The sequence below is a fragment of the Pteronotus mesoamericanus genome, unplaced genomic scaffold (assembly GCF_021234165.1).
Source record: "Pteronotus mesoamericanus isolate MK-2021 breed Mesoamerican mustached bat unplaced genomic scaffold, CSHL_Meso_final contig_182, whole genome shotgun sequence".
Taxonomy (NCBI): Eukaryota; Metazoa; Chordata; class Mammalia; order Chiroptera; family Mormoopidae; genus Pteronotus; species Pteronotus mesoamericanus.
The window spans coordinates 17,036,852-17,063,622 of record NW_026555078.1 but is presented as its reverse complement, the minus strand read 5'-3'; the positions used below and the strand labels follow the sequence as shown (position 1 = coordinate 17,063,622).

General features: G+C 39.6%; 1 protein-coding gene across 2 annotated transcripts in view; it reads left to right on the top strand.

Moving 5' to 3' along the window:
- Positions 1-26,771, top strand: part of TTLL5 (tubulin tyrosine ligase like 5) — a 246,195-nt gene that overhangs the window by 50,221 nt on the left and 169,203 nt on the right. For both annotated transcript variants that reach the window (XM_054567237.1, XM_054567238.1), the window contains exons 13-18: positions 8,262-8,343; positions 9,908-9,969; positions 11,306-11,400; positions 21,527-21,640; positions 21,920-22,011; positions 24,268-24,330. In XM_054567237.1, the coding sequence (XP_054423212.1) occupies positions 8,262-8,343; positions 9,908-9,969; positions 11,306-11,400; positions 21,527-21,640; positions 21,920-22,011; positions 24,268-24,330 (508 nt within the window). The remainder of the gene's footprint in view (positions 1-8,261; positions 8,344-9,907; positions 9,970-11,305; positions 11,401-21,526; positions 21,641-21,919; positions 22,012-24,267; positions 24,331-26,771) is intronic.

The window sequence follows — 26,771 nt, the reverse complement described above, 5'->3', positions numbered from 1 at the left end:
TATAGTCTAGAAATCATCACAAGCTTTTCTGAACGTTTCCTTTTCTATATTGTTTTGTTGCTTGATTGCCTTTTGGAAGCTTAAGAATTTCTTAAATTTAACGGCCATTGCAGTTCTGATGTGAAATGAGCGGTGACTTTCTCTGATTCAGTGAAATACCCCCTAGGTCCATGTCATCAACCATGGGACTGCTTGTGTTCAGTTTTAATAAACTGAGTGCATCTGGAGTTTTTTAAGTTGTTGACTGTCTTCTTGGCTTTTGTGGTTCTAATTCCACTTCCTGTCAGCCCTGGGATTTTGCGTGCTCCATTGACCTCCCCCCATCAGATATGATTTTGTAAACGTGTGTATTTGTGTGAATCTCTTTGCCTCCCACTGATTCATAACCTTCCCTGGGGTTTAAGTTACAAGGGATAAGCTGGGTTTCTTTTTTTTTTTTCTTTTCTTTTTCATTTGTTTTAGAGTAAACAGGAATTGAGAGCTTCCCAGAAGAATTTGGCTTGAATGAAGCTTTGGTGCTTTCAGGGAAAGCCACTGGTCCAGCGATAGGGTTCGCTGTATTATTTTGGTTGCTGTTTCTGCCCTTCCACAGTATGGATCCTTGCCAGGGGCATCCCATTACTGTCTAGGTGCTACTGTCTTATAATTTCTTTCTCACCCTGCCGTCTCTAATGTCCAGCTGTGTTTCCAGGTACCTTCATTGTTCCCATTCATTTGTTTATTTAGGCATTGAACTTCTTCTTGGTTTCAGTTTCTGCTGTGTTCAAGGCATAGATTATAAGAGTTTGTTCCTCTCAAACCAAATTTTACACAGGATGACATCTACATATACCTACCTGCATTGTATTATTAGCATTGAAATGTAGACTTAGGAACCATCACAAACTACCCGAAACTTAGCCATTTAATGTTTTTTTCCCATAGATTTGTACATCTGGAAAGGACCTCAGAGAATAATTAGTCTGTATAAAGAAATGGAGATCCTGAGAAACTAAGACTCTTAGGTTCTATAGCTAGTGAGCGCGAGGACTCAGATGGGACACTCAGCTCGGAGAGAGGGGGTCAGAAGGTGGGTTTCGGCAATCAGGGCGCCTTGGTCATAGGACTCTTGGTTTATAGAACTTTGGATGCCTCTCCCAGTAAAACAGGTTTTTGACAATCTAACCTGTACTGCCTTTAAGATTGTGAAAATGGCTCTGGCCAGTGTGGCTCAGTTGGTTGGGCGTCGTCCTGCAAAGCAAAAGTTTGCCGATTGATTCCTGGTCAGGGCATGTACCTGGGTTGTGGGTTCGGTCCCCTGATTGGGGCACTTACAAGAGGCAACCGATGGATGTTTCGCTCCCTCTCTTTCTCCCTCCCTTCCACTCTCTCTAAAAAGAAAATGCATAAAATCTTACAAAAAAAAAAAAAAAAGATTGTGAAAACATGGTACCATGCGAAATACATGCTTAAACAGCAACCCTTTAAATATGCTTAGGAAATTGGCACCGTGAGATAACTGGCCATGAGACTAGCTTTTCTGACCAGTTGGACAAAAACAGCCAAAACCAACAGGATGTTAGCTATTTTTTAAAGATGCCACTGCCGACAGTGGTTTTATCTATGTGTGTGAAGATGGCTGGAGTGACAGGCTATAACCCTCTTCCTCTCCGGCCTGGGATCACGCGAACCAGCTGTCATGCCACTTGTAGACTTGATGAGTCTGGCTTTGCTTGTGCCAGAGACCAGTGACATCCTTGCTCTGGACACACCGTGCTCAGTGTACCTCTCTATGCTGAATGAGTGCTGGCTTGGCCTCTCGTTGCTATTGCTCTAGACCACGTCGCATAGTAAGCTGACACTCTTCCCGGGAAAAGGGCTGTAAGTCTTCGTTGAAGGAATGAAAGCGGGCGATACACATTCTCCAACAATGTAAACTACTTGACGAACGACAAAAACAATGAAAGTCATCAGGAGTTCACTTTTTGAGGTAGTCTTCTTTTCTGGTTCATCCCATGCTCCTATTTCAGCAGGAAGGGAAGTTTACTGTGGGAGGAACTAAGCAGAGAGTACCTACTGTTTGTCAGGCACTCTTCATTGGTTTGTCCCTCAGTTCTCTTAACAGTTTGTATTTAGTACTCATGGTAGTAGACAAGGAAAAAAGTTTCAGAGAAGTTAAATAATTTTTCCTAGGTCATGCAGTTAGTAAACAGCAAAGCCAGATTTGAGAGGCACGTCTCTCTGGCCCTTTTTCCACCCACATAAAGACAAGTTCTGATGTGTCCAGCCTTTTGTGACATGCCTCACATCCTGGATCCTCCTGCTCTTCTGTAACTGTATCTCAGGGGAAAACAATATCATCCTTCCTATGATATCAGGCCTGAAGAAGGGCGCTCTTTCTGCTCCAGTCAACAGTACTGGGTCCTAGCTACTCCCTCAAATCTACCTTTACATATGGTAGCCAGATACCATATTGATTTATTGGACTAGTTAACAAATTGGCTCTGGGCTTTTTCTTTTATTTAGTTCATTTTCCTCTGGGACCTTGATCTGCTTTTTTCCAAATTCTCCTTCTGGACCCCAGATAAAGACTTCCTCCTTAGGTTTTCAACTCAAATCCAAAGCCAAGGTGAAAAGAATTTCCTTTATGCAATAGCATTTGACTGACAGTGAGTGCTGGCTAATGTCAGCACTTTCCACTGCCTCAGGGATCACAGCTTCAGCTGGGACTTTATTTCTGGGGAGGGTTATTGGATTGATTCCAAAATTAGTGGTGTGACACGCTTAGTAATCTCTTAGCTCTTGGATGCATTATTATTTTCAGTATCAAATCTTTTTTTCCCCTCCCTTCCTAGGCCATCTTTTATCAAGTTTTTCCTTAATATGTCAAAATCTCAAGAATTTCTCTTATTTTCTTTATGGTTGGTGCTTTTATTATGAACATTTCAAGTCCTGTGATTAGGATTATTTAGGGGGAGCATCTGCAAATTATTTTGTCTTTCTCAGAAATTTTACAGTGTTCTTCACTTAAAAGTTTCTTTCTTTTCCTCTTTCCTCTTTCCCCCCCCCCAAGTATTTCTTGATTGCTTCTTACGTTCTTCGTACGGTGCAGGCTGTTTGGTCCGTGACGATGAAGGAGACGTGGCCCCCGCGCTTGCGGGGCAGGGAGGCGAGACGCGACAGCACAGGCAGCGGCATGACGCAGGTGCTCCTGGAACACAGCGTCCCCCGCGGTGCCTGGGGGAGCCAGGCAAAGTGATTCCTTGCAGAGGGAATATAACGTGCAACACTCAGCGTCATGACAGGATGGGGCATTTTTTGAAGTGGTCAGTTCACTGTGACTGGGCGCAGCCCGCCTGCGGTGGGGCGGCAGGGCTAGGGAAGTAGGTTGGGGCCCAGCTAAGAAGGACTGGCATGCTGAAAGTCGTCTGGTGGACAACAGACAGCCTCTGGAGTTTTTTGAGCAGGGGAGCAATAGGATTACTATTTTTTTCTTTAGCTTTTATCACGATTTGACTCAAAGCTTGGTATGATAGTATTACAACAAAGGGAAGCTGTTCAACATTACTAGAAATGACTAGTTAAAAATCCTCCAGGAACCAATCTGGCATCAGTATGCACTGCTGACAATCACTGCCTGTCTTTATCTGTTAGATGTATGTCTTAGAAATGTAGTTCCGATGGCCATGTAGAGAAAGGACTACGGTGGGGCGCGCCTGGTGCTAGGGGTACCCTCCCGTAGGTCAGAGGGGTGCAGCGATAATGCGTGCTTACCGTGGGACCCAGCAGTCGCACTCATAGGTATTTACCCAAGAAAAATGAAACCGTAGGTTCGCACAAGTGCCTGTACATGACCGCTTACGGTAGCTTTATCCGTAATTGCCGAAGACTGAAGGCGACACACACGTCCGTTATCTGTTGAACGGGTAAATAGATGGTGGTATGTCCATGAAATGGAATAATACTCAGTAATAAGAGGAATGAACTTTACGACTATTCGTGTATGTATACGAATTTATTTATATATATAAATTAACATAGATAACTCTCAAAAGCAAAATGTGAAAGAAGCCACTCTCAAAAGGCTAAATACTGTATGATTCCATTCATTTGACTTTCCGGAAAAAGGCAGAAATCAAATCATTGGATGCTGGCGGGTAGGGAGTGAGGATTGATTACAGGCGGGCACAAGGGAATGTTTGTGACAGAATTATTTCATGTCTTGATTGTGGTGTTGGTTAAACAATTGTATACATGTGGCAAAACTCATCAAACTACAATTTTAAAGTGTGAATTTTATTGTATGTGCACATGTCCCAATAAACCTGTGTTAAAACGAAACAGTGATAGATGGATGAGCTTCATAAACACGCTAAATGAAAGAAGCCACACTCAAAAGGATATATGCTGCATGCTTCCATTTATAGGACATTGTAGAATAGGCAAAACTAACCTGTGGTAGAAAAAGTAAGTCTAGTGACTGGGGCTATGAGAGAGGAAGCAGGGTGTTGTTTACAAGGAGGGAACATGAGGGACCTTTCTGGTGTGCTGGAAGTTTTCTGTCTGATTGACGTAAGTGTGGGTTACGTGGACGTATCCAATTTTCAGGACTCGTCATATTGTATACTTCAGGTCTGTCCATTTCATTTTACAAAAGTTGTACCTTAAAAGAAAGTATAGAAGGCTGGATTAAAGAGAAATAAAAAGAGACAAGACCTGGTGATGTGTTGGATTTGGGAGGTGGTGAAGAGAGTGTTTCCATCTCCGGAAACTCACGGACGGGGTTACCGTTTTCCAAGATGGAGTATAATGGGAAGCCAAACAAGTTTGGGGGAAAGATAACAAGTTATGTTTTGTTGAGTGTTGAGTACCTGTGGGATATCTTAGGAGGTTGTCTAGAAGGCAGTTGGAATTACGGATTTGGTGTCCAGGAGACACTTGACTAAAGATGTAGATCTGAATATCATCATCAAATATTGATTGCAGCCATGAGAATACATGGGATCACCCAAGAAGAGAAGTAGAATTGAGAAGGAGAGAGAGCCGAGGAAGCCACCCTGAGCAAACCTACCAGAGAATAGCTGGGCAGAAGAGAAGGAATGAAAGAAGGAGAGGAAGGAGGAGGAGAACCAGCAGAGTGCAGTGCCCTGGAACCAAGGGAGAAGAAAGTTCCGAGAAGTAAGGGTGGACAGTTTCAGATGCTTGGGCTCAGCAGTAAGGTGGTCTTTGGTGATCGTGGTGAGAACAGTCAATTATTAGAGAGGGGGAGCAGAAGCAATTTCGTATGGGTTGGGGAGCGAATAGGCATTAAGAAAGTTAAGGCAGCTAAGAGTAGATTGCTTTTTCCAGAAGCTGCATTAAAGAAATAGGGAGATAAGGGTGCTAATGTAAAGGAGGAAGTAGAGCCAAGCCACTTCTTACAGTTCCCTGGTATAACTTTCAAGTTTGTGTTGTTTTGGCTGGGGGCTGAAGGAAATATTTCTCATTGAGGAAAAATTTCCTGAGGAAACACTGTTGATTGAGGTGGTAGCAACTGTCCTCTGAAAACACTTGTCATGAGGAAGACAAAACAGAGAAACAAAGAAAGTAGCTCAGAGCTGGGAGATCCTAGCTTGCCTGCAGCCTTTAACAACAGGAATGCTGGTAGATCTCATCCTGGATACTGAATTTTTAAAATTCTAGACACTGCTGCTAAAACAGGCAGTGTTGAAAGGTGAGAAAGTTTAATAATCTCAGTACAAGCTACTTCTTACCTTGTAAAACCTTCAGTGTCCACGGAAAAGACTAGCCATTAGTTAAAAGGGCTGTCAGGACTCTAGTAGTCTGCAAGGGACCCAAATTATTTTTCATAGGCTGAGCTGATTATTCTAAGAGATAAACTTGATACAAAGCCTATCTTTTCACTCCATTTCAATCCCCCAATTCCAGCCTCTTAGGTGAGCTGGGCTTTGACCCATGTCATATGCTCTCACATTCTTACCCCACTCTTAAATTATAGTAGATCCAAGCTGGGTTCATCTACACATGTAGTTAGAGTCAAAGCTGGTTATGACATCGTTTAGCACTAATGGGCTTTATTCACCTGAGTAAAAATTAAGTTGTCATTGTAAAGGGTGTTTTCTCTCTTTGGGTCCTTGTTTTTCCTTCCCAGAATGTTGGTTCTCAGCCTTTCAGCTGAAATTCTTGGAATTTGCCTCTTAATTTGGGAAATAGAGAAGTAAATGTGTTGGCTGCTTAAAGCAAGGTATTGAAAATAGTTGATCTAATTGATTGTTATTCTGATTTCAATTTGTCTTCATTTGTGGCTGATTCTGCAAATCTGATCAATATGTGGATCAATCATCATTCTCACCCTGTTCCTTATACTATTATTAATAATATTACCACTTTATGAAACAGTCAAATCCTGTGCTTCAGCTTTTACAAAATCAAAAGAATGTTGTTTCTCTTGTATCAGACCCATATCCTGTTCCCTCTTGCTTATGTGATATTAAGATGGACTTGTAGATTTCACAGTTAGGTTTTCCCTTTTAAATGCCTTAGTTACTTAAGTGCCATATCACAAAAGATTTTTCTCAGATTAAAAAGGGGAATATTCTATGGATGAATGAAGGTTAGGTAAAATATTCAGAAGAATGTATTGGCCAGAAAAGCTATAGTTTGTTAACAAAAGAAAATAAGTGAAGGACCTTTCTATTCTTTATATTTCATAGTATAGATAATATGTGATTTTTGTGTATTTACATGAAAACGAATCCCACCTCAGACTTTCTTACAGTTTGTGATTATTTTTGCAAATTAAATGGAATCCCAGATAAGTACTATGGAAACCAACTCACTCACAGAAACTTTTCCTGAGAGAAAATCTGAATGTGAATGTCTGTGTGAATCCATATTGCATAAACAGGAATCCTGGATATAGGTTTACTGAGCATACAAATATTGGCAAATGATAAATAACGGAGAGCATAAGGGAAAGTAAAAGACGATAAAGAAGTAATCTGAGAGAGAAATGACTTCCCTGTCTCACAGGGAAGTCATGAGGAGGATCCAGGTGTCTGGATTCCCTTTCTGGGATCCTCGATATTACATCAGTGTTCCTTTGTTCTAGAGGAGAGTCGTTGGCACCATCTTTTTAGAAGCCTACATTTATTTCTCTATGTTTTTGAGAGAAATGGGAAAATCCTTTTTGTAATAAAGAAATTTGTTTCAAAATAAATTTCTGGAAAATACTTGGTGGTGTTTTGTGGGTATGAGCTGTGGCCTGTGGCCTCTGCTGGAACTGTAAGGAAGCTGGTGTTTTCTCCTGGAAAGCAGGTGCAAAGAGTGTATGTGAGGAACAGAGTGGGATGTTCGAGAATGAGTGGAACTTCTCAAAGTTTGGTACATTCTATGTATATCAAGGAGGACTGTGGAAAGGGTCTTATTAATAGTAATAATAATAGTGAGAGTAAAGCTTGCCAACTGAGGTTCCAATGTTAGCCCCTCACCCCTGCATCCTGGGAGAGAAGTCTGCCCATGGCTTTTGCTTTGCTCTTTGCAGCAGTTGCAGGGTTAGAGTTAGAGAATCAGTAAAGAATCCAGAAGCCACTGAAGTGCGATCTCTGGCTCCCTCCCCGTGGTGGTGCAAGACGGCTCCCGCAGTCCCGCTCTGCTGCCGCTGGTGCTCTCCTTTCTCTCCTGTCTTTCTGTCTTTCTGTGTTCGGCCAGGGTATTTTTTTTTTTCTCTTCAAAAGGAAATTGAAACAACAGGGGAGGGAAGAGAATATATTTTACACTTAGATGTTTTCTTGTCTAGGTTGCAAAAGCAAGATCTTGGTTTGAGAAAATGTGGTGGAAGAATCCTAGAGAGATGCCGTCAGGAGATTTTTCTGTTTTGAGAGTGTGGTGGGGAAGTGGTGGGGACAGTCCGCACCAAGCCCCAAACAACATTGATTTGGATGCACTGTGGCATTCTTTTTCCCAACATTGTTTTACCCATAGCACAGCAGAATCATGCTTGTTAACCTTTAGAGTCAGGCCACTTTCTGTGTAGAACTCAGGAATGTCAATGGAGTAAGGTGATTAAAACAGTGGAATTTTATAGCATTGTTTTCTTATTATCTCTAGAGCTTGATTAATTGTTCTTGAACTTGAAAGATTCTGTGTCTACCTCTATTTACTACTTACTCAGCAAGTTTCTAGGCCTCTGATGCCTAGGAAGTTGGAGTGAGTCTTCCAGATCTTTGTTTGGTTGTGACATGGAAAATGATCTTGTGTATTGTGTTATGTTGTATTTCTAGAACTCTATGGCTTTGACGTGCTCATAGATTCTACTCTGAAGCCATGGTTGTTGGAAGTGAATCTCTCTCCTTCTTTGGCTTGGTAAGTAGTCTGTTCCATCTACTAGAAAAGGAGAAATCTCCAGTGAACAGCACTTAAACACTTTTTCCCCCTGGTCATTTCTCTAGGAGATATCTTTCCCTGGTTACTAGATAGAGGGGTCTAGAATTTCTAAAACTGGGAGAGTTGTGATAAGTTGTCAAAGTCCGTATGGCAACTGTGGATCCCTATCTTACTAGCCAATTTGTGCTGTTTACTGAGCTGTTGGGTTTTTAAGGGACACTTCCTGCATTAATTTTTATCCCAGTCCTCCCCCCGACCCCCGCCCTCTCTCTTTTAACTTTGTAGGTGTTCTGCTAAGGCTAAAGAAGTACATGTGGTATTATGTTTCCTTTTTTATGAAACGTTTATGCAGACTCAAGTCCACATATACTATAAAGATAGAGAGCTGGATCTCAGGTCATATAGATAACAGCTGGTTGTTTACCCTCCTCATGTCCTGATATCTACCCAAGATTAAAGTCTAAAAACTTCAGGCAATTAAAAACAAATTTTAACCTACCTATTATTCAGAAGAATGGAGGAAGCATATTTTTCAATACCAGAGAAAATTTTGCCTATACCTACAGCTACAGTCAGAGTTTCTATTAGTTGTTATATGCTTCTCTAAACAGCTAGAGAACCCTGGAAATTTATTCTAGAGACCACCCAGGTGCTGAATTTTTAAGGATGAGCCAATGTTGGCAAAATGCCACGTAATCACATCCAGACAGATTGACTACTTTGTGGGGTGGGAGTTTGGCTTAATCCCAATAGTAAGGTGGGGAGCTAGATGCTTCAGATATGCTATTCTCTTGTTCAGTCGGCTTTGTCCAGATCACCCAGCAAGGGCCCTCAGACAGCGTTAGCGATCCCCAGGATGGAGTGTTGGGTCCAGCAGCCAGAGCAGCCTGGTTCGTGGAGAAACACTTGAACACCACGGCCAGCAGGCAGTCACTGCCACAGGGAGGCCTCCAGCTCCCAGTCCGTGTTGTTTCTGTTTCCATGTGGATTCCTGCTGCATCATCTGGTGATATTTTGGTATAACTTGTAATTTTTTGCCCTCATTTGCAAGCCTGTAAGCTTAAGAAGATTGATTTAGAACAGAAAGTGAAGCCTTTAAAAAAATACCGAGGTAGCCAAAGTTTCTTCTTTCGCATGCAAATGTGATTTGACTATTGCATCAGTAAATAATAATGTGAATGACGGGCACACTTATGAAAGAGCATATTAAAAGTCTGAACTTCTCAAATCCAGTGATAATGAGGCAGTATCCTTGACTTGTGCAAAATTTGAATTGCATAAGACCTCCTGGAATAAAAAGATTGCGTGTCAGGCAATCAGCGCCTCAGTGCTCGGCCTGTCTTACAGAGGATGAGTTTCACACCGAGCTTTTATTTCTAGTATTTTTGCCAGATTTCTTTTTCTTTTTTCATGGATTTGATGTGCTTTGTGTGTTGCTGCTCATTGACATTTGGAAGTTTTGCTATATTGGGGCCCGTGAGGGGCAGCTATTATGTAAATCTATAAAATTACCGATTGCTCTCTTCTTTCTTTGTTCTGTTAGCGATGCACCCCTGGACCTAAAGATTAAAGCCAGTATGATTTCAGATATGTTCACTGTTGTAGGTGAGTAGTGGTGTTTTCTGAAAACGCACGCAGAAGTTACCCAGAGCATCCATTTTGTCAGGCTCTATAGGTGTTGCCAATTGGCAGTTCCTAAGCCATGCTGGATGTTTTGTACTAAAAAATTATATTTTCAGGGAAGTGTTTATGTGTTTCTACTGCCCCTGGCTCCATCCTGTCCTGAGGTTGAACCACAACTAGGGCTGAGACTTAATTCCTGGGCACAGGAATTATGAGCTGAGGAAGAGAATTAAGCAAAGATCTGGAGAAAGTAAATTTTTCTCTGAACTGGGACAGTGAAACCCACTGAAGAAGCTTTGTTACAAAGGAGACTGGCTATGTTTCTGCTAGACAGTCTCCACTGGTGTCAACACGACCTGCTGTAGAAGCTATAACTGAAGTAGTTATAACTGAAGGAGTTCAAGGAAGAAACCCCTTTTTGAGTAGATAAGCCAAAACTTTTAAATGGAGATGGGCAGTCAGGTAGGTATGTTGTTGTTTTTTTAAGCACTCTAAAAAATTGTAATAAAATACATTTGAAATGAACTAGTACTTGGTGTACCAGCTGTAAAACTTAGGGACTCTGTTCTCCTTAGGTGGGAATCTGCTTCCTCTTAGGATATGAGGGAAATTAGCCCAAGCTTAATCTCTTAAGCCATAGAAAAGTGACAAAACTCATTTTGTTGTTGTTGTTGACTTTTTAAAATTGAATTTATTGGGTGACTTTGGTTAATAAGATTATATAGGTTTTAGGGGTACAGTTCTATAATGCATCATCTGTATATTGTATTGTGTATTCACCACCCCAAGTCAAGTCTCCTTCCATCACCATTTATCCCCCTACAAAGCTCATTTTGAAAGTTGCCAGTAGAACACCTTCAGCAGTTCCAGAAGTGGATCCTGCAACAGGACAAGACTCCTCACTTGCTTCTGGATTCTCCCGGTAAAAACAACATTATATTCCAGGCACCACCCAGGAAACCACTTTAAAATAATTTGTTCCTATTAACAACTGTGCATTTTTAAATGGTGGTTTGTTCCTCTGCGCTGAAGTTCATCGAAAGTGTACATCTCTTTTTCCATCAGAGTCGCATTTTAGCTCCCCAACAAGGAAGGCTGATTAGGCTTTGTATTTTCCTTTCTTGTTTTCCCCAGTTATGGCGGTTCAAAGTTCAGGCAGAATGTGTGTGTGGGAGAGTCATGTCTAATCTAATTCTCTTGAGGATGGATCACCGTAGTATTTATGATGTTGAATTAGTACATCTAAAGAAAAGGTGCAGCTAAACCTGCTGATTTTCTAGAAAATGGCAGGTTTTAATGTTTCCCGTTCTCCATTCAGGTTTTGTGTGCCAAGATCCTGCCCAGAGGGCATCCAGCCGGCCAATTTATCCCACCTTTGAGTCCTCCAGGCGAAACCCTTTTCAGAAACCTCAGGTAAGCAAATTCAGTATCAGGGAGCCCCCAGGAGGCAGCGTGCTGGAAAGTGGCAGCTGATGTAAATGAATGAGCTGGAGCTCCGTGAATATGAGGTCACTCAGAGCCGGAGAATCTGGGGATCATTCCAGATATAGAAGGCAGTTGTATTCATCTGTGGCTACTAGCTTATGCTTTCAAACAAACTCACTGTCTGCTTTTTATTTTTTCTTTTCTTTTGGCTTCTTTTTCCATTATCTTTCCTTTATAATTTTTTTCTCCTTGTAAAAATTGCCCTTTTTTTCCTCAAATTGATATGATCGTAAAATTGGGCACAGAGAGGTAGCTTACACATTTCTAGTCATTACTGTGTCACATTGTTTTTGATCTTCAGAGATGCTTATTTGAAATTATATCATCTCTACAAGTGGTTCTCTTCAAAAGAATCCTCAGTGGTGATGAGGTGTTGATTGACGTTAAATGAGATAAAATGCCAGTAGAAGCCTGTGCGTGTCTGAAACATCACTTGATCAAGCGTTGCTCCAGTCTTTGTGAATTTGTTCCAGTTAAACCAATCAGCTAATCATTCTGTCTACTCATTCCATCCTTTATTCAACCCCTGCCTGTATAGACCTGGCTAGTGTCTGCTTGTTTCTTTGTCTTATCCAAAAAGGTCCATGTTCTCCCCTCTTCCCGTCCAGATTAACTCACCTGCTCAGAAATTTGGAGATTATTTCTTATTAAATCCATCCACTCTGTCATTATCTTTACTTTTCATTTCAGTATTATTTACTTATTGTCTATTGCACTGTTTTGCATTCATTGATTTGTTGCTTTTAAATTGTCCAGTACTCCTTTGCTCTCCTTTGCTGGATTGTAAGCTCTCTGAAGACAGAAACAGCTTCTTCTTCTCCTCCCTCTCCCTTCCCTTTCCCTTTTTCTTCCCCCCCCCCCCCCCTTCTACTTTAGCCCTCCTTTAATCCCTTTCTTCCTCCCTTCTCCTCCCACTCTTTTTTTTTTTTTTTTTTTAAAGGAGAGAAAGGGAAAGGAGGGAGAAAGGGAGAGAAACATTGATGTGCGAGGGAAACATTAATCAGTTGCCTCTTGCACGCCCTCAACTGGGGACCTGGCTCGAAACCCAAGCATATGCCAGACTGGGAATTGAACTGGCAACCCTTTGGTCTGTAGGCTAGCATTCAGTCCACTGAGCCATACCAGCCAGGGCCTCCTGCTCCTCTTCTTCCTCATCTTTTGGCTTTCTGGTCTTGTTTAGAGTAATGCTGTTTCTATTTGCCATGCCCATATAATGCTATTTATTCAGATATCTTTTTATTAGAACAGGGTTTATAGACTCAAATACCTATAGGGGCAATAGGCAGAGAGTGGAAATGAGGAAACAGGGCCAGGTATAATACAGCTAAGAGTGAAGGGACTGCAGGAAACTGGAGAGTGCATGTGTCCCATAAAAAGGGGCAGTTATTTTACTAATGTGCTCTAGCTGGTCGTTGCTGTCTATGAGTGTGGGCCAAGTGTTGTCAGATTTTCCTACTATCAAGAGGAATCAGAAATCTTATTTTAAAATATTGGCAACTAGTTCAGTTAAAAAGAAACCTTTGTAGACCAAACATAACAGGTCTTTGCACTGGATTCAGTCTGCGGGCTGCCTGCCTACCTGTGACCTCTTGCTGTAGACAGTGTTGTGATATGGAACAAGGTGTGCTACATTTTAAGGGGAATTATCTTGGATTAGAAGTAAAACCAGATAACAAGGTTGTGCTTGATCAGTACATCATCACAGATCAAAGGGTTTTCTTTAATTTGTAATAAGAAGAAGCAGGGATTAACAGAGGTTACTAGGAGAACTGAATTTAGGCAGTCGTGTTCCTTTGCAAGTCTTTTTCTGCAGTATCTGTGGCAAGAGCCACAGGATTGTATAGAAAGGATTGTGAAATGTTTCTGCACAGCTTTAATGGCATTTCTGCCGAGTTTCACTTTAGGGGTAGCTGTGTGTCAGTCTTCGATGAATTGATCCCTTTTCTTAGCTTGTCTGTCAGCTTCTATTGGCAACACTTTGCAAATCATAGAGAATTTATCACCATTTGTTTTGCTGCCTGGTAGATAATGGCATGACCTCATCCATAAGTGGACCCAGAGGACGTTTATTAATGGGTAAAGAAACTATAGACTAGGATTGTTTGTTTATTTACTTTTGGTTTTACACACTGTGTTAAAAACACATTGATCAGGAGGAGTGGTTAACTTCAGGATCTTTGGTTCGTGACAGTGGGATCGTGCCCTCCGTGGTAAGAGGAGGAAACTGGAATAGGTACAGTGCTCTCGTTTTCTGAGCACACAGTATAGGTCTCTTTTGGTTTTTGCATGGATATCATCTTCTTCTTGTTTATATCATAGATTAGGATTTGGAAAATATAGGCATATTAGGAGAAGATAAGGCTTTATTCCATTTTTCTGTCTTTTATAGCGTCCAGTATCTGCACAGTGTCAGTCATCAAACACTAAACAGGTAAGTTCTGGATCATTTGGAGACTTCATTCAAATTTTTATTTCCATTCCCTAAATGGAAAGCCTTTCAGCTTTACTCTTTCATATTACATATTTTATGCACCTGCTTGTTGAACAATTTAATCATGTAAAATAGAATATGTGAAAGTGAATGCACAGAGGTCTTTTTGGATATGGAATCTAAGAGTAGAGGTTGCAAGAATTTATGAATCCTCTTTTCCTGAGAGTGATTATGCTGTGATGGAAGCTGTCAAATGTAAATGACGAACAGTGTTTAGGGGCATATTCCATTTCTTTAACCAAACTATTCCAGAAAGATACCATAGTTCACAATTAACCTTTCTTTTGCTCAGATATCTTACAAAACATATTGTTGTCAGTGGGTTAATATTGGAACGTTTTCGCTTTGGGTAGGGCTGTATTGGAGTTTCTCAACAGATGACATTTGATATATGTAGTGATTTGCATACTCTTGGCAACTCTGCCATTATTAATGTCTTAAATCCGGCCTTTAAAATAAAGACAGTATTTTATCTCCATCTTTTAATGATCAACTTTTGCCCTCTTAATTGTTCTTGTTAGCAGTGTTTGAGAATAACTGTCACTTTCTTTCATGAAGATTTTCTTTTTAAACATCTTTTTGAAGTGATAGGGTAGCAGTGAGGGTACTGCTCCTGCTATTTGATGTTTTGATACAAGGAATATAGGTGTTTCATACATAAGTGTGTTACTTGCAACTGTTCTGTAGCAGCATGTTTATTTTGACATTTGTCCTCACCGATGTAGTTTCTAATAAGTTCAGAAGCTTGAATTGTAACTTTCTTATCTATTGTTTTGGACAAAGTGATTTAACATGGCTTATGTGAATCCAAGAAATTAAAAAAAAACAAACTTACTGGTTGTGTAGTATTTAGTAACTGGATAATGTGGTTCTGTAATATGGATTTCGGTGTTTAGTTGGTGAAATTCAAAGCTCTGTAGTATTTAGCGTTTTACATTTAGCAAGTACCTAAGTTTGCTAACTGTTCTCCACGGCAAACAAACAACACCCCCCAGCCCTGCCTCAAATCCAGGGCTGTGGACTTCAAAGAGCTTACCTTCTAAATATCTCTTAAACTAATTTACTTAAGGAGAACATTAAAAGTACTGTTTCATAGCTTTCTGACTTTGCCTCCAAAGACGTGTCTCTGATAGGTAATTCTAATCTTCATTTCCCTTTACCCATTTCAAGTCTAGCACATCTGCTCCCTCGCTGGAAGTGCCGTAGGTTGCAATAGCCTGGTAGTTGCGTCTTTGAACACTGCTAACATGACACAAAGCCTTTCTGGTTTTACTCAGCCAACTTTAGACATACTGAATTCTTTGACTCTTATTGTTCTTTGCAGTGTTCTACTTTGTCACTGTCTTTCTGTTAATGAGGCACTCTTAACTCTACAGTAGTTTAGTCGGAACTCAGTAGAAACAGAAAAGAAAAGAAATTCTCCGCTCTGGCTGTTAAGGCTATGACAGGTTTTTCTGTTGCTGTCAGATTGTGAATTCACAGCTCTTTGCCCACTGGTTGTCTGACTATTCCTTTTTAATCCATTATCTCTTTCTATATTTCATCTTTCCTTTGAGTTCTATTGTTCAAATTTTCCACTCACCAGAAATTACTTTCCAGTATTTCAAGGCAGGCGGCATGGCTTTGTGGAAAGAACGTGGCCTTTAGAATCAGATAGACCTGGATTCAAAATTTGCTCTGTCAGTAGCTTAACTGTTAGACCTTGGACAAGTTCCCTCAAGTTTCTGAGGCTCTCTTCCTGCATCTGTCAAATGAGAATAATAACATATACATGGAGTTAGGGTGAGAAAGAAATGATAAATGACAGGTAAAATACTCAGGATAGCTCTGGACACATAGTTTACCACCCGATGATTTAGTCCCTTTCATATTTTCAATCCTGTTGATTTTCCCTTTACTGATTCAATAGCCAGTATCTGGTGTCTTTCGATTTGCTTTTACCTATAATCATGTTTTTCATATTTGCCGTCATCTATAAATGCAAATAAATTACTTTCTTACTTATCCATCCTTCCAGACAGTAATGAAGATTCTAAATAATACTTAAGACCCATTTTGGAAATCACTTCCTAACTTGATTCACTGCTACTTATCCTACAGTACGTCTTTTAACTGTTTTCAATTTTTGATGGTATATTTTATTTATTATATCATAACATTAAGCCCTGAATGAAAATTGTATGAAATTTTTACAAATGCTTCTGTGAAATCTGAAGACATTAAATCTATTTGCTGTACTTCCTTTTTTGTAGTTTTGTCCTAAAAATCAAGATTTTAAAACATGTTTTAATGTAAAGCAGTGTCCATGCTATAATACTGTTCATGAGCCCATTAAACTCAATGTTTATGGATTTTTGTCTTCTAATATTTATTCTGGTTTACTAGGGATTCAAGTTAGACTTCCCAGGAGATAATCAGCAGGAACATACTACATTTTTGAAGATTGGTACCTCACTTATTTTTTTTAATTCTGTGGTACCTACTCAGTTCTTCATGATTTTTCAAACGTAACTGTAAGTGATCTGGGTAAATTTTTTTATTTGCTTGTTTATTTTTAAAGCCACTTCCCTTAATAAGAAGATGCATGTCTCTCAGACTTTGCTGACTTACATTTATTCCAAATTTTCAAATATTATATATCTTTTTATGGTAACACAAGCCTACTTACTTTTTTTATAATTTCAAAGTATACTTCTGGTTATCATTACATTTAAATCTTCCTGATTAGCCATTTTTTTTGTCTCCCCCCGATTTATTCATATTTGGTCCTTTTTGTTTATTTTCTTTAATTTGATAGAATTAATTCATTTTGCTTTTTAAACTTGATCTTATCCTTTATTATCACAAATAAACTGAGCTATTTCTCGTTCATTTGTTTTTAACACAATTCTAAACTTTGTAAAACAGCATTGGGACATTTTTATTCTTTGCATGTGTTCTCTGTCAAACAGATTTTATTTTTGTCCTTCAAATGTGATATCTTTTAAAATACCTCACCTTTTTTCATATTCTGTGTTTTTTCCAGTTCTTTTCATTGCTGGTACTTGCCAGTTTTCTTAGGCTAAGAGTCATTTCTCTGATTCAACATCCATTTCTTAGTGCTTTTTTTGTGGGGACAGATGGTTCTTTGTCTTAATATTTACGTTCTCAGTCATTTCTTCCCTCGCAATAAAGGTTAGATGTGTAAGGGTTTCTTCTCTTGGTATATTTCTGAATCTTAAGTTGTACTGATAATAATTTAATATCTTTGATACATGTTGCATGGCAGAATTTTCACCTAGACAGTATTTGGCAGTTTAAAGTCTATCTGAGTACCCAATAATTTAAATCATGTGTCATCTAGCCAGAGACAATGATTCCCTTTAAGTTCAGATGTGCTTTATTTCCTTAGTGCATTCATTCAATCCAATGGAATATACAGATTTATTCTATCTACCACACAAAGTCAAAACTACAGAATGGCATTCACTTGGACTGTTTTGCTCATTTTTTGACAGTTTCTGATGGCCTTTCTAATGGGTTGATTCTTTTTTTCTTTTCCTTTGCTTTTAATCTCCAGGTGTGTCTTCTTGGCACTCATAAGCATCTCTTCCTCCTCTTCCTTGACCTCCCCTCTCACTCCCTCCTCCTCCTCTCATAGCTCCCCTTTTCTTACTGCTTTTTCTTTTTTTAAAAATATTTTTTTATAGATTGTGTTATTACAGTTATCCCAATTTTTCCCCCACTGCCCCCCTCTGCCTAGTACCTCCCTTCCCTCTAGCAATCCTCCCCCCCGCCACACACTTATTTCATGTCCATGGGTTATGCATATAAGGTCTTTGGCTTCTCCATTTCCTATACTATTTTGACATACCCCTGTCTATTTTGTACCTGCCAATTATGCTTCTTAATCCCTGCACCTTTTCTCCCAGTCTCCCCATTCCCTCTCTAAGCTGATCTCCATTTAACCCTCCAATTGATCTCCATATCTATGATGCTGTTCCTGTTCTGGTTGTTTGCTTAGTTTGTTTTTTTAGATTCAGTTGTTGGTAGTTGTGAATTTGTTGCCCTTTAAGTGTTCATAGATTTGATTTTCTTCTTCTTCTTCTTCTTCTTTTTTTTTTTAAGTAAGTCCTTTTAACATTTCATGTAATAATGGCTTCATGATGATGAACTCCTTTAGCTGTACCTTGTCTGGGAAGCACTTTATCTCCTCTTCCATTCTAAGTGATAGCTTTTCTGGATAGAGTAATCTGGGTTGTAGGTTCTTGCTTTTTGTCATTTTCAATACGTCATACCAGTCCCTTCTAGCCTGCAAAGTTTATTTTGAGAAATCAGGTGACAGTCTTATGGGAACTCCTCTATAGGTAACTTTCTTCTTTTCTCTTTTTGCTGCTTTTAAGATTCTCTCTTTATCTTTCACTTTGGTATTTTAATTATGATGTGTCTTGGTGTGGTCCTCTTTTGGTCCAACTGTTTGGGACTCTCTGTGCTTCCTGGATTTGTATGTCTATTTCCTTCACCAAATTAGGGACGTTTTCTTTCATTATTTTTTCAAATAAGTTTTCAATTTCTTGCTCTTCCTCTTCTCCTTTTAGCACCCCTGTGATTCAGATGTTGGTACTTTTAAATTTGTCCCAGAGTTTCCTAAGCCTGTCCTCATCCATTTGAATTCTTTTTCCTTCCTGTTGCTCTGATTGAATGCTTTTTCCTTCCTCTGTTCCAAATTGTTGATTTGATTCTCGACTGCATCCTCTCCATTGTTGGTTCCCTGTAGATATTTCCGTATTTCACTTAGTGTAACCTTCATTTCTTCCCTCATATTGTTGCGGTACTCAGTGAGTTCTTTGAGCATCCTGATCACCAGTGTTTTAAACTTTGCATCTGATAGTTTGGTTATCTGTGTTTCATTTAGCTCTTTTTCTAGGGTTTTGTTCTCTTCTTTCATTTGGGCCATATTTTCTTTGTGTCCTTAATTTGGCAGCCTCCCTGTATTTGTTTCTGTGTATTAGGTAGAGTTGCTTTGACTCCCTGTAAAAGGCACCTGTCAGTTGTGTGGGGCAGAGCCTTAGGTAATCGCCTGGGTGAGGCAACCCGCTTTACCGCTTTGTGCCTCTGTGTCGGGGGAGGGCTCGGAGAGGGCACAGTGCCGCTGCCCAGCTTCTGGAGGTTTTCCAGGCACTCACCCCACTTCCAGTCACTTCATCCACTTCCTGTATGGAACTGGCGCCCTTCCAGCTGATGCCCTGGTGGTGAATTCCAGAGTGGGTGGGTTTGTGTACGTTTTAAGTCCATGCAGGCCTTTTAAAAGAACCCTCCTGAAAATCCAGCAGTTTCTTCTGCCTCCCCAACCTCCCACTGGTTATTACATCCAGGAGTTATGGGAACTTATCTTCCCAACACTGGAACGCTGGGCTGTGCAGTCTGGCCTGTGGCTGGGATCACTTGCTCCCAAGGTATCCCTCCCGATTTTTATCCACCACATGTGAATGTGGGACTACCCCTTCCGTTGCCACTGCTTCTCCATGTCACACCACATCTCTGCGCCTCTCTTCCCATCTCTGCAACTGTGCCCCTCCTACCTCTCAGGATGAAGGTGACTTCTTTAAATCCTTGGTTGTCAGACTTCCATACAGCTTAATTTTCTAATGGGTCTGGTTGTTATTTGCTTTGAGAAATAGTTGTAATTCTCTCTGTAGTTGTGTCAAGAGGCAAAGCTTGAGTACTTTTATCTCCATCTTGACAGGAAGTCCCTCACTGCCTTTTGTCACCTGCGTCTACAGTTTAGGTCACATTCCATAGTAGTTCATTTCATATATATATAGGTAAGATTCAATTAGTGGTCTAAGGTAATAATGTGTTGGTGTTTATAATACATTTCTCTATAAACCAGTACAGCAGATATTGTGTTGATTTTTAAAAATTCTTTCAAATCTCAAATTATTAGAAAGCTGAGATTGGCAAAATAGTTTTGACTTTCTAGTCTGACATTTTCTAGTAGCTTCCCAAGGACACTGGAAATGTGGGTAGATTTTTAGAGAGGCACTTGAGATTCCTAGCTACTTTAGTAGCTACAACTTTTCACATCTCTCTTTCTTTCAGCCTTTTAATAGTTTAGAGGGAAATAAACAGAGAGAGAACACAAGCTCTGTGGTGTCCCTTGTTTTAAGGGCACTAATTCCATCAGACCAGGACCTCACCACCCTCCTGACCTCATCTAACCCTAATCACCTCCCAAAAGCCTCATCTGTAATCACCATCACACTGGGGGTAAGGGGTTCAGCATATGAGTTTGAGGGGTCACAAAAATTCAGCCCATGTCAGTGAGTGAGTATTGCTAAAAACATTAGTTACCAAAATGCCTTTTCATAGGTCTACACAAAGAGAAAAATAAATGCAGTAATAGCTTCAGAAAATGGGACTACTTCTCTCTGGCCAAAGTTACTTGTAGGAATTTTGAAAGTCTCTTTACATCCACATTTCTTGAATTATTTCATATTTTTCCTGCTTGGCAGATTTGTCTTATTTTACCAGTCACTTCATCTGTTTCAATAATAGTTTGTTCTCTTTGTTCTCTTGCTTTACAGCATCTGACTTCCCATGTCACCTTTATATTTTTCTGTTTCTATAACATCAAGTCACTTAAAACTTTTGTTCTCAGATGACGTTCCTGATCATCGTTCAGAAGCAGAAATAGCGTAGATTATTTGGGGGATCCGTGAGGTACATGGCACATTATTTATTTTTGTGGAGTGCCTTGGGCAGTCATCCTTGATTCAGGTTTCTGAATGTCCAGCAGCCTAAGTATTTCTCAAGTCGTAGCCTTTGGTCACAGCTCTTTTATGTGTCACCGATGACTCTTATCTCAATATTTTTCTCCTCAGGTTCTGAAACATCCTATAGTGTTGGGGACCGCCAGCTCTGGTTCTTGCGGCTATAACCCTTAGGCGGTCTGACCTGAATGTGGGACTAGCTGGGGCAGTAGGGGGATTGGTCAGGAACACCCTGCCTAGAGGCGCTCCCCTTTCCCTCTTCAGGTTCCCCCCGCTGGTGTGCCTGGGGAGCTTTCTCATCTGCTCTGCGGGCCTGGCTGGACTAGGAACCCGGCGCTGTAGCCAGGCTTTTTCATCTGCTCCAGTGCAGCTTGCTCCTTAGTGTTCTGCCTTGTGCCTCGCTTCTAATCGTCCTTCTCCAGTGCTGAAGAGAATGGAGCTGAAATAAATATACCGTTTTATATTGAGATTTTTTCCCCTATATTCCTGAAAATATTAAATGTATGCTAAACCAAGATTAGGACTAGTGGCTTAGAAAGACATGTGGACTTCTTCCTTTTTTTCCTGCTTGTTTCTCTCAACCCATGGTATTTTTCTACACTTCTGTTTTCTTGCTTTGGAGTTTCCAGCTTTCATCTCTATTTCCCAGGGTTTCAAGCTAAGAGATTAATTACAGAAAATGGGCTTTGGATTGGAGCTTACACATATTTGGAAAGATAATGATGTCAGTGGACTGAATAGAGGGAAATGAAGAAAGATAATGAAAATGGTTTTTGTTTTTGTGTTTGTTTTTGCTTTTCCTTTTTTTTAGCGTTCCCGTCCACTCTCTGCCAGTGATGCGGAGATGAAAAACCTTGTGGGCTCAGCCCGGGAGAAGGTGCCGGGAAAGCTGGGCGGTTCCGTGCTTGGTCTTTCAATGGAGGAGGTAAGGATACCTCCATTTCAGGCTTTTGTTTGTTAATACAGGGATCAGTGAAAATTAGCAAGTTATTAATAGTATTCATGACCAGCTCCTGTCTTATACTGAAAAGAGAAAGATTCAAAATGGGGGAAATCTCTTCTCAGGAAACAGTATCTTAAATGTAATTAATTCTTCCTTGTGTTTTTTTCATATTCTTGGGTCATAGCTCTCTTCTGTCATATAACCACATGGATTCCAGTCTTCACAATAGGTACTCATTTTCTTTTCTCTTCCTCCATGTAGATCAAAGTTTTACGAAGGGTGAAGGAAGAGAATGATCGGAGAGGTGGATTTATTCGCATATTCCCTACATCAGAAACATGGGAAATATATGGGTGAGGTGACTACCTTTTTTTTTTTTTTTTACTTAAATCTGTACCTGAGGTCCACACAGTTGGATAAAGTGTGACACAGTGCCATCGTTGCTTCCCACGTGATACCTTTCTTATTTTGTTTATATATTTTGTGTTTCTCATTACCTTGATTAAAAAATATTGTTTTATCTTCTATATGTGTGCCTAAACAATATATTATTTATTTTTACTCTTCAAGATCTGGTTTACACGCAATAAAATGCACCCATTTTAAGTGTACAGTTTGATGATGAGTTTTAACAAATATAAACACCAGCTTAACCAGTGCTATCACGACAATCATGATACTGAACATTTGCATCACCTCCAGAAGTCCCCTCGCACCCGGTTATAGTCAGTCCCCTCATTACCTCAAGTCTCAGACATATACGGGTCTGCTTTTTGTTACTCTAGTTTTTCTAGAATTTCTTATACATGGAATCCTACAATACATACTCTTTGGTGTCAGAAATTTTTTGTTTGGTGCATTTTGAGATTTATTCCTGTTGTTTAAAGTAGTAGTTCATTCCTTATTACCGTTATGTACTGTTTCAGTAGATGAATATACCACAATTTGGTTATTCATTCAGCTGTTGTGGATCATTTGGGTTGTGTGTAGTTTGGGGCTATTATGGAGCAAGCTGCTATGAACATTCATATAGAAGCCCCTGTATGGATATGGATTATTTCTCTTGGATAAATACCTAGGAATAGAAAAAGTGGGTGGCATGATAAGGAATAAAGGGTAGTATGTGGTACCATTTTACATTTTACCAGCATTCCAGTTGCTCCCCATCCTTGTCAACTCTTGTTATTGTCAGGCTTTCAATTTTAGGCATTCTAGTAGTAGCATATCTTTATAGTTTTAACTTGCTTTTCTACGGATAATGTGATAGAGCATTCATGTGCTATTGGTTATTTGTGTATCTTTTTTTCCATTTTAAATTTAGGATTTTTATCTTTTCATCATTTTATTATAAAGGATGTTTGATACAAGGCCTTTCTCAGATATTCATATTGTGAATATTTTCTTCAAGCCTATGGCTAGATTTTTTACTTTTGTAACAGTGGCTTTTAAAGAACAGAAGTTTAAAATTTCAGTGAAGTCCAGTTGTCCAAATTTTTATTAGTATATATTTATTGAGTGTTAACCAAGTGTCTAGCACTTTGCTCGGTGCTTTGGAGTATAAAACAACTACTACATGGGATCTCTGTTCTTTTAGAGTTAACAGCATGATTATGGAGAAATTGTTTCTACATATAATAAAAATAGCTGAGATTTCTGTAGCTCTATGTAATTGTAATATACTATATACACACCATTGTTATTCTCATTTTAATGATAAGGAAAGTAAGGGTCAGTAAAGTAATGTGACTTGTTCATGATCTCACAGTGGGAATCAATTCAGGGCTTCTGACTCCAGATCCCACTTTTTTCCTGCTTCATTGTGCTGCTTTCTGAGACAAAACATTTTACTGTATGAGACAGTATATGACAGGTCCTTCAGACATACAGTAAAGGCCAGGGTAGTTCAGACAAGGGCGCCTCTGTGGACTTGGAGCAGTCATATCCGGAAGGCTTCGTGCAGCAGGTAGACTGGAGCTGCTTCGCGAAGAATAGATTATGAATGGTGTCCGGGCGGAAGCAAAAGGACCAGTGGGAGGTGTGGTGCGAGAGGATGGTCAGGAGACTTGTCCAGCTGCACTGCAGGATCCATGTTGGGGAACCGTGTGGACAAAGTGTGAATGAATTGGGGGTACAAATTATTCAACTTCTGAAAGCTTGGAAGGGAAAGCGTATGGCTCCAGCAATAGGCATCAAGAAATCTTTTGAGGAATACCTTGATTGAAACAATCTTCTGTCTACATTTTCATGTCTTTACATCCCCCATTCTCAGCTTCACTTGACCCTTTCCCCCTGCTATATATGATTTTTTTGGTGGTTTTGTTTTTATTTTTCAGTTTTATCTTCTGAACTTAGTATGTCACCTTTTAGTAATCCAGGAAATTCTGCTTTTATTCCTTATTTTCTAAATTAAGCCCTCTATTCTTTTCATTTTATTGTATTTTCCACTACTGTTGTATTTTATAATTTTAATTTGAGCAGTGCCTCCTTTGCCACTTTAGAAACAGTATATCAGAAACCTGTCACTTCTGTGCTTGATGCATGGTTTTATTTCTATATTTTCTGTCTTCAGCAAGCTTAAGAAATAATCAGTTTCTTTCTTTGTCTTTCAGGTCCTACCTTGAACACAAGACCTCCATGAACTATATGCTGGCAACACGTCTCTTCCAGGACAGGTAGGGGATTGCTATTATAAATTTGGTAGGACTAGATCACAAAATTAGGAAATAGCACATGCAAATGAAGGAGAAAGCTTTATAAAAGTCTTTGTGTAAAATCTTGGATAGAAAAGGCCTTGCAGAAAACACAACATAATAACTCATTTTTCCAGAATTCATTCACTTTCAGAGTTTTGTAACATTTCCAGAGACTAAGAATGTTTAACTAATTGAGCTTCCTTTATGTAGAATGTTTATCTACTAACAAAGATGCCTTTTTATTAATATATTTATTGAGTTTGAACCAAGTATCTATCATTTTTCTTGGTGCTTTGGAATATAAAACAAATATTAGATGGGGTTTAAGCATAAAGATGCATAAATTTTAAAATCTTTCAATTTTAAAAGTTAAACCATTAAGATCTTTAAATAATTTTAACAAACACCCTAAACTTTATTCTTTTTAAAGTAAGGCGTTTATTCAGTGTCTTTTTACTTTAGACACCCTTTAGCAGACAGGATCATCTGTTTTCCCAGACTAGAAGAGATTAGAGTGATCAGATTAGACAAGGTGGAGGGGAGGTAATTCGCAAAATAAATACACTGAGAATTGTAAGAAATGACAACTGATAACCTCAATACAAGGGGAAATAGGGGGAGATGATGAAAAACAGACATTGGAATTCAAATAGCACAGCACTCGCAGACTGCTTAGTCCCACATACTTTGCTGCCCCCGAGACAGAGCTGCATTACAGTGCAGCGCAGTCACTTGACCATCAAATAAGGTGCTGGAGCTATTTAGGGAAACCTACAGGAGGTTCAACGTGTGTATCCCTTTCTGCAGGATTCTTAAAATAGATACCCAGATTTCAGCCAGTTCTTGCAATTTCATGATGTATTATCAGGAAGTACATGGGATTCGCAATTTCTCTCTGTAAATTTGTAGTTATTACCATCGATTAATTACACTATTCAGCTTCTAATGAAAGAAATTTTCAGATTTACTTAGAAGACATAGCAGCTCAGTTTTTTATAAGGCTCTCCTGTCTTTGGGGTTCATATATTTTACCAGGATGTATTTTGGTGTGTCACGTTGCATTATTTTGGTTTTGTAGTAGATGAGTCCTTTCAGTCGGAGAATTTCAGTCTTTGAACTGTAGGAAATACACCTTGTCTTCCCTCTCCTTGTGGAACTTCTGTTAGATGAATTTTGGACCTTTTGCTATGTCCTACGTAGTTCTTTACTTTTTCTCATGCTTTTGATTTCATTGTCGCTTAGCTTTAAATGCTGGGAGACTTTTTGAACTTTGTCTCCTAAAACTTTGATAAATCTAACCTCTAAAAACTTCAGCTTTATCTATTTTGTTATTTAAGACCAGCACAGAAGAGGGTCGTTCAATTTATTTAGGCAAGTATATTTTAATATCAAAGAACTGTTTCTGCTTTCTGACTAGTTTTCATAATTTATGGATGTAATAACCTTTCGAATCTCTTTGACTGCCTTGATTAGTTTGTTTGATTTTCCTTTCTGGTTTTTCTTTCTTTCTTTCTTTCTTTTTTTTTTTTTTTGCATTGTATTTAATTCTTCTGGATTAGTACTGTTTGTTCATGTCCTTCTTTCTTGGTTTATCCATTATATTTCCTCAAATATTCAGTGGGCTTTGATTTCCAGCCATTTTTATAAGTAATGGAGGGTCTGCTTAGGACAGGCAGGTTGCGGGAGCTCCCTCACAGGCCGTGTCGGCCTGTCTCTGCACTGCTGCGGACTCTGCTAGCGGCCAGGTCTTTCCATATTTGGCCTTCCCACAAGAGAGAAGGAAGGCGGAGTACCACAGTCGCCAAAAATAGGAAGCATTCTCCTAGGGGCAGCATACAGTAAAAAGATTTGAGAGGTAATAATATATGTGCTTTTTTTATTAATACATTCAATAACTAGACCTAGCAGGGAGTCTAAGAGCCACCATAATTTCAGAAGTATGGTAAGTGTTGGCAATATTTTGAGATACCTGTTAACGACTCTGAAATAATATGAAAAAAGATGTTAATTCTTTTAGTCATGAAATCACACTAGTATTACTGCAAATGGTTTCCTACACAAATGTTAAGGAAATGCTAAATTTCAGTTAATGAGATTAGTATTTTTTTTCTCTCCACTCCCTGAATTCTTTCTTCAGGCCCTACTTAACACTTCTGTATTCTAAAGATTTGAGACACACACACACACACACACACACGCACGCACGCACGCACACGCATGCGCGTGCACACACCCCTGAATTTTCCTCTTTTGCAAAAAAGCCCCCATGATCTATTCTTCACTACATTTTTTTAGCCTAATCTCCACTTCTCCACACAACTCAGGGCCACCCAGACCACATCTCCTTGCCCGTTTGTGCCTTCTTATCCTCACGTACTCACCGTCACTTAGAATGACCCTCAGTCCACCCTTACATTCTT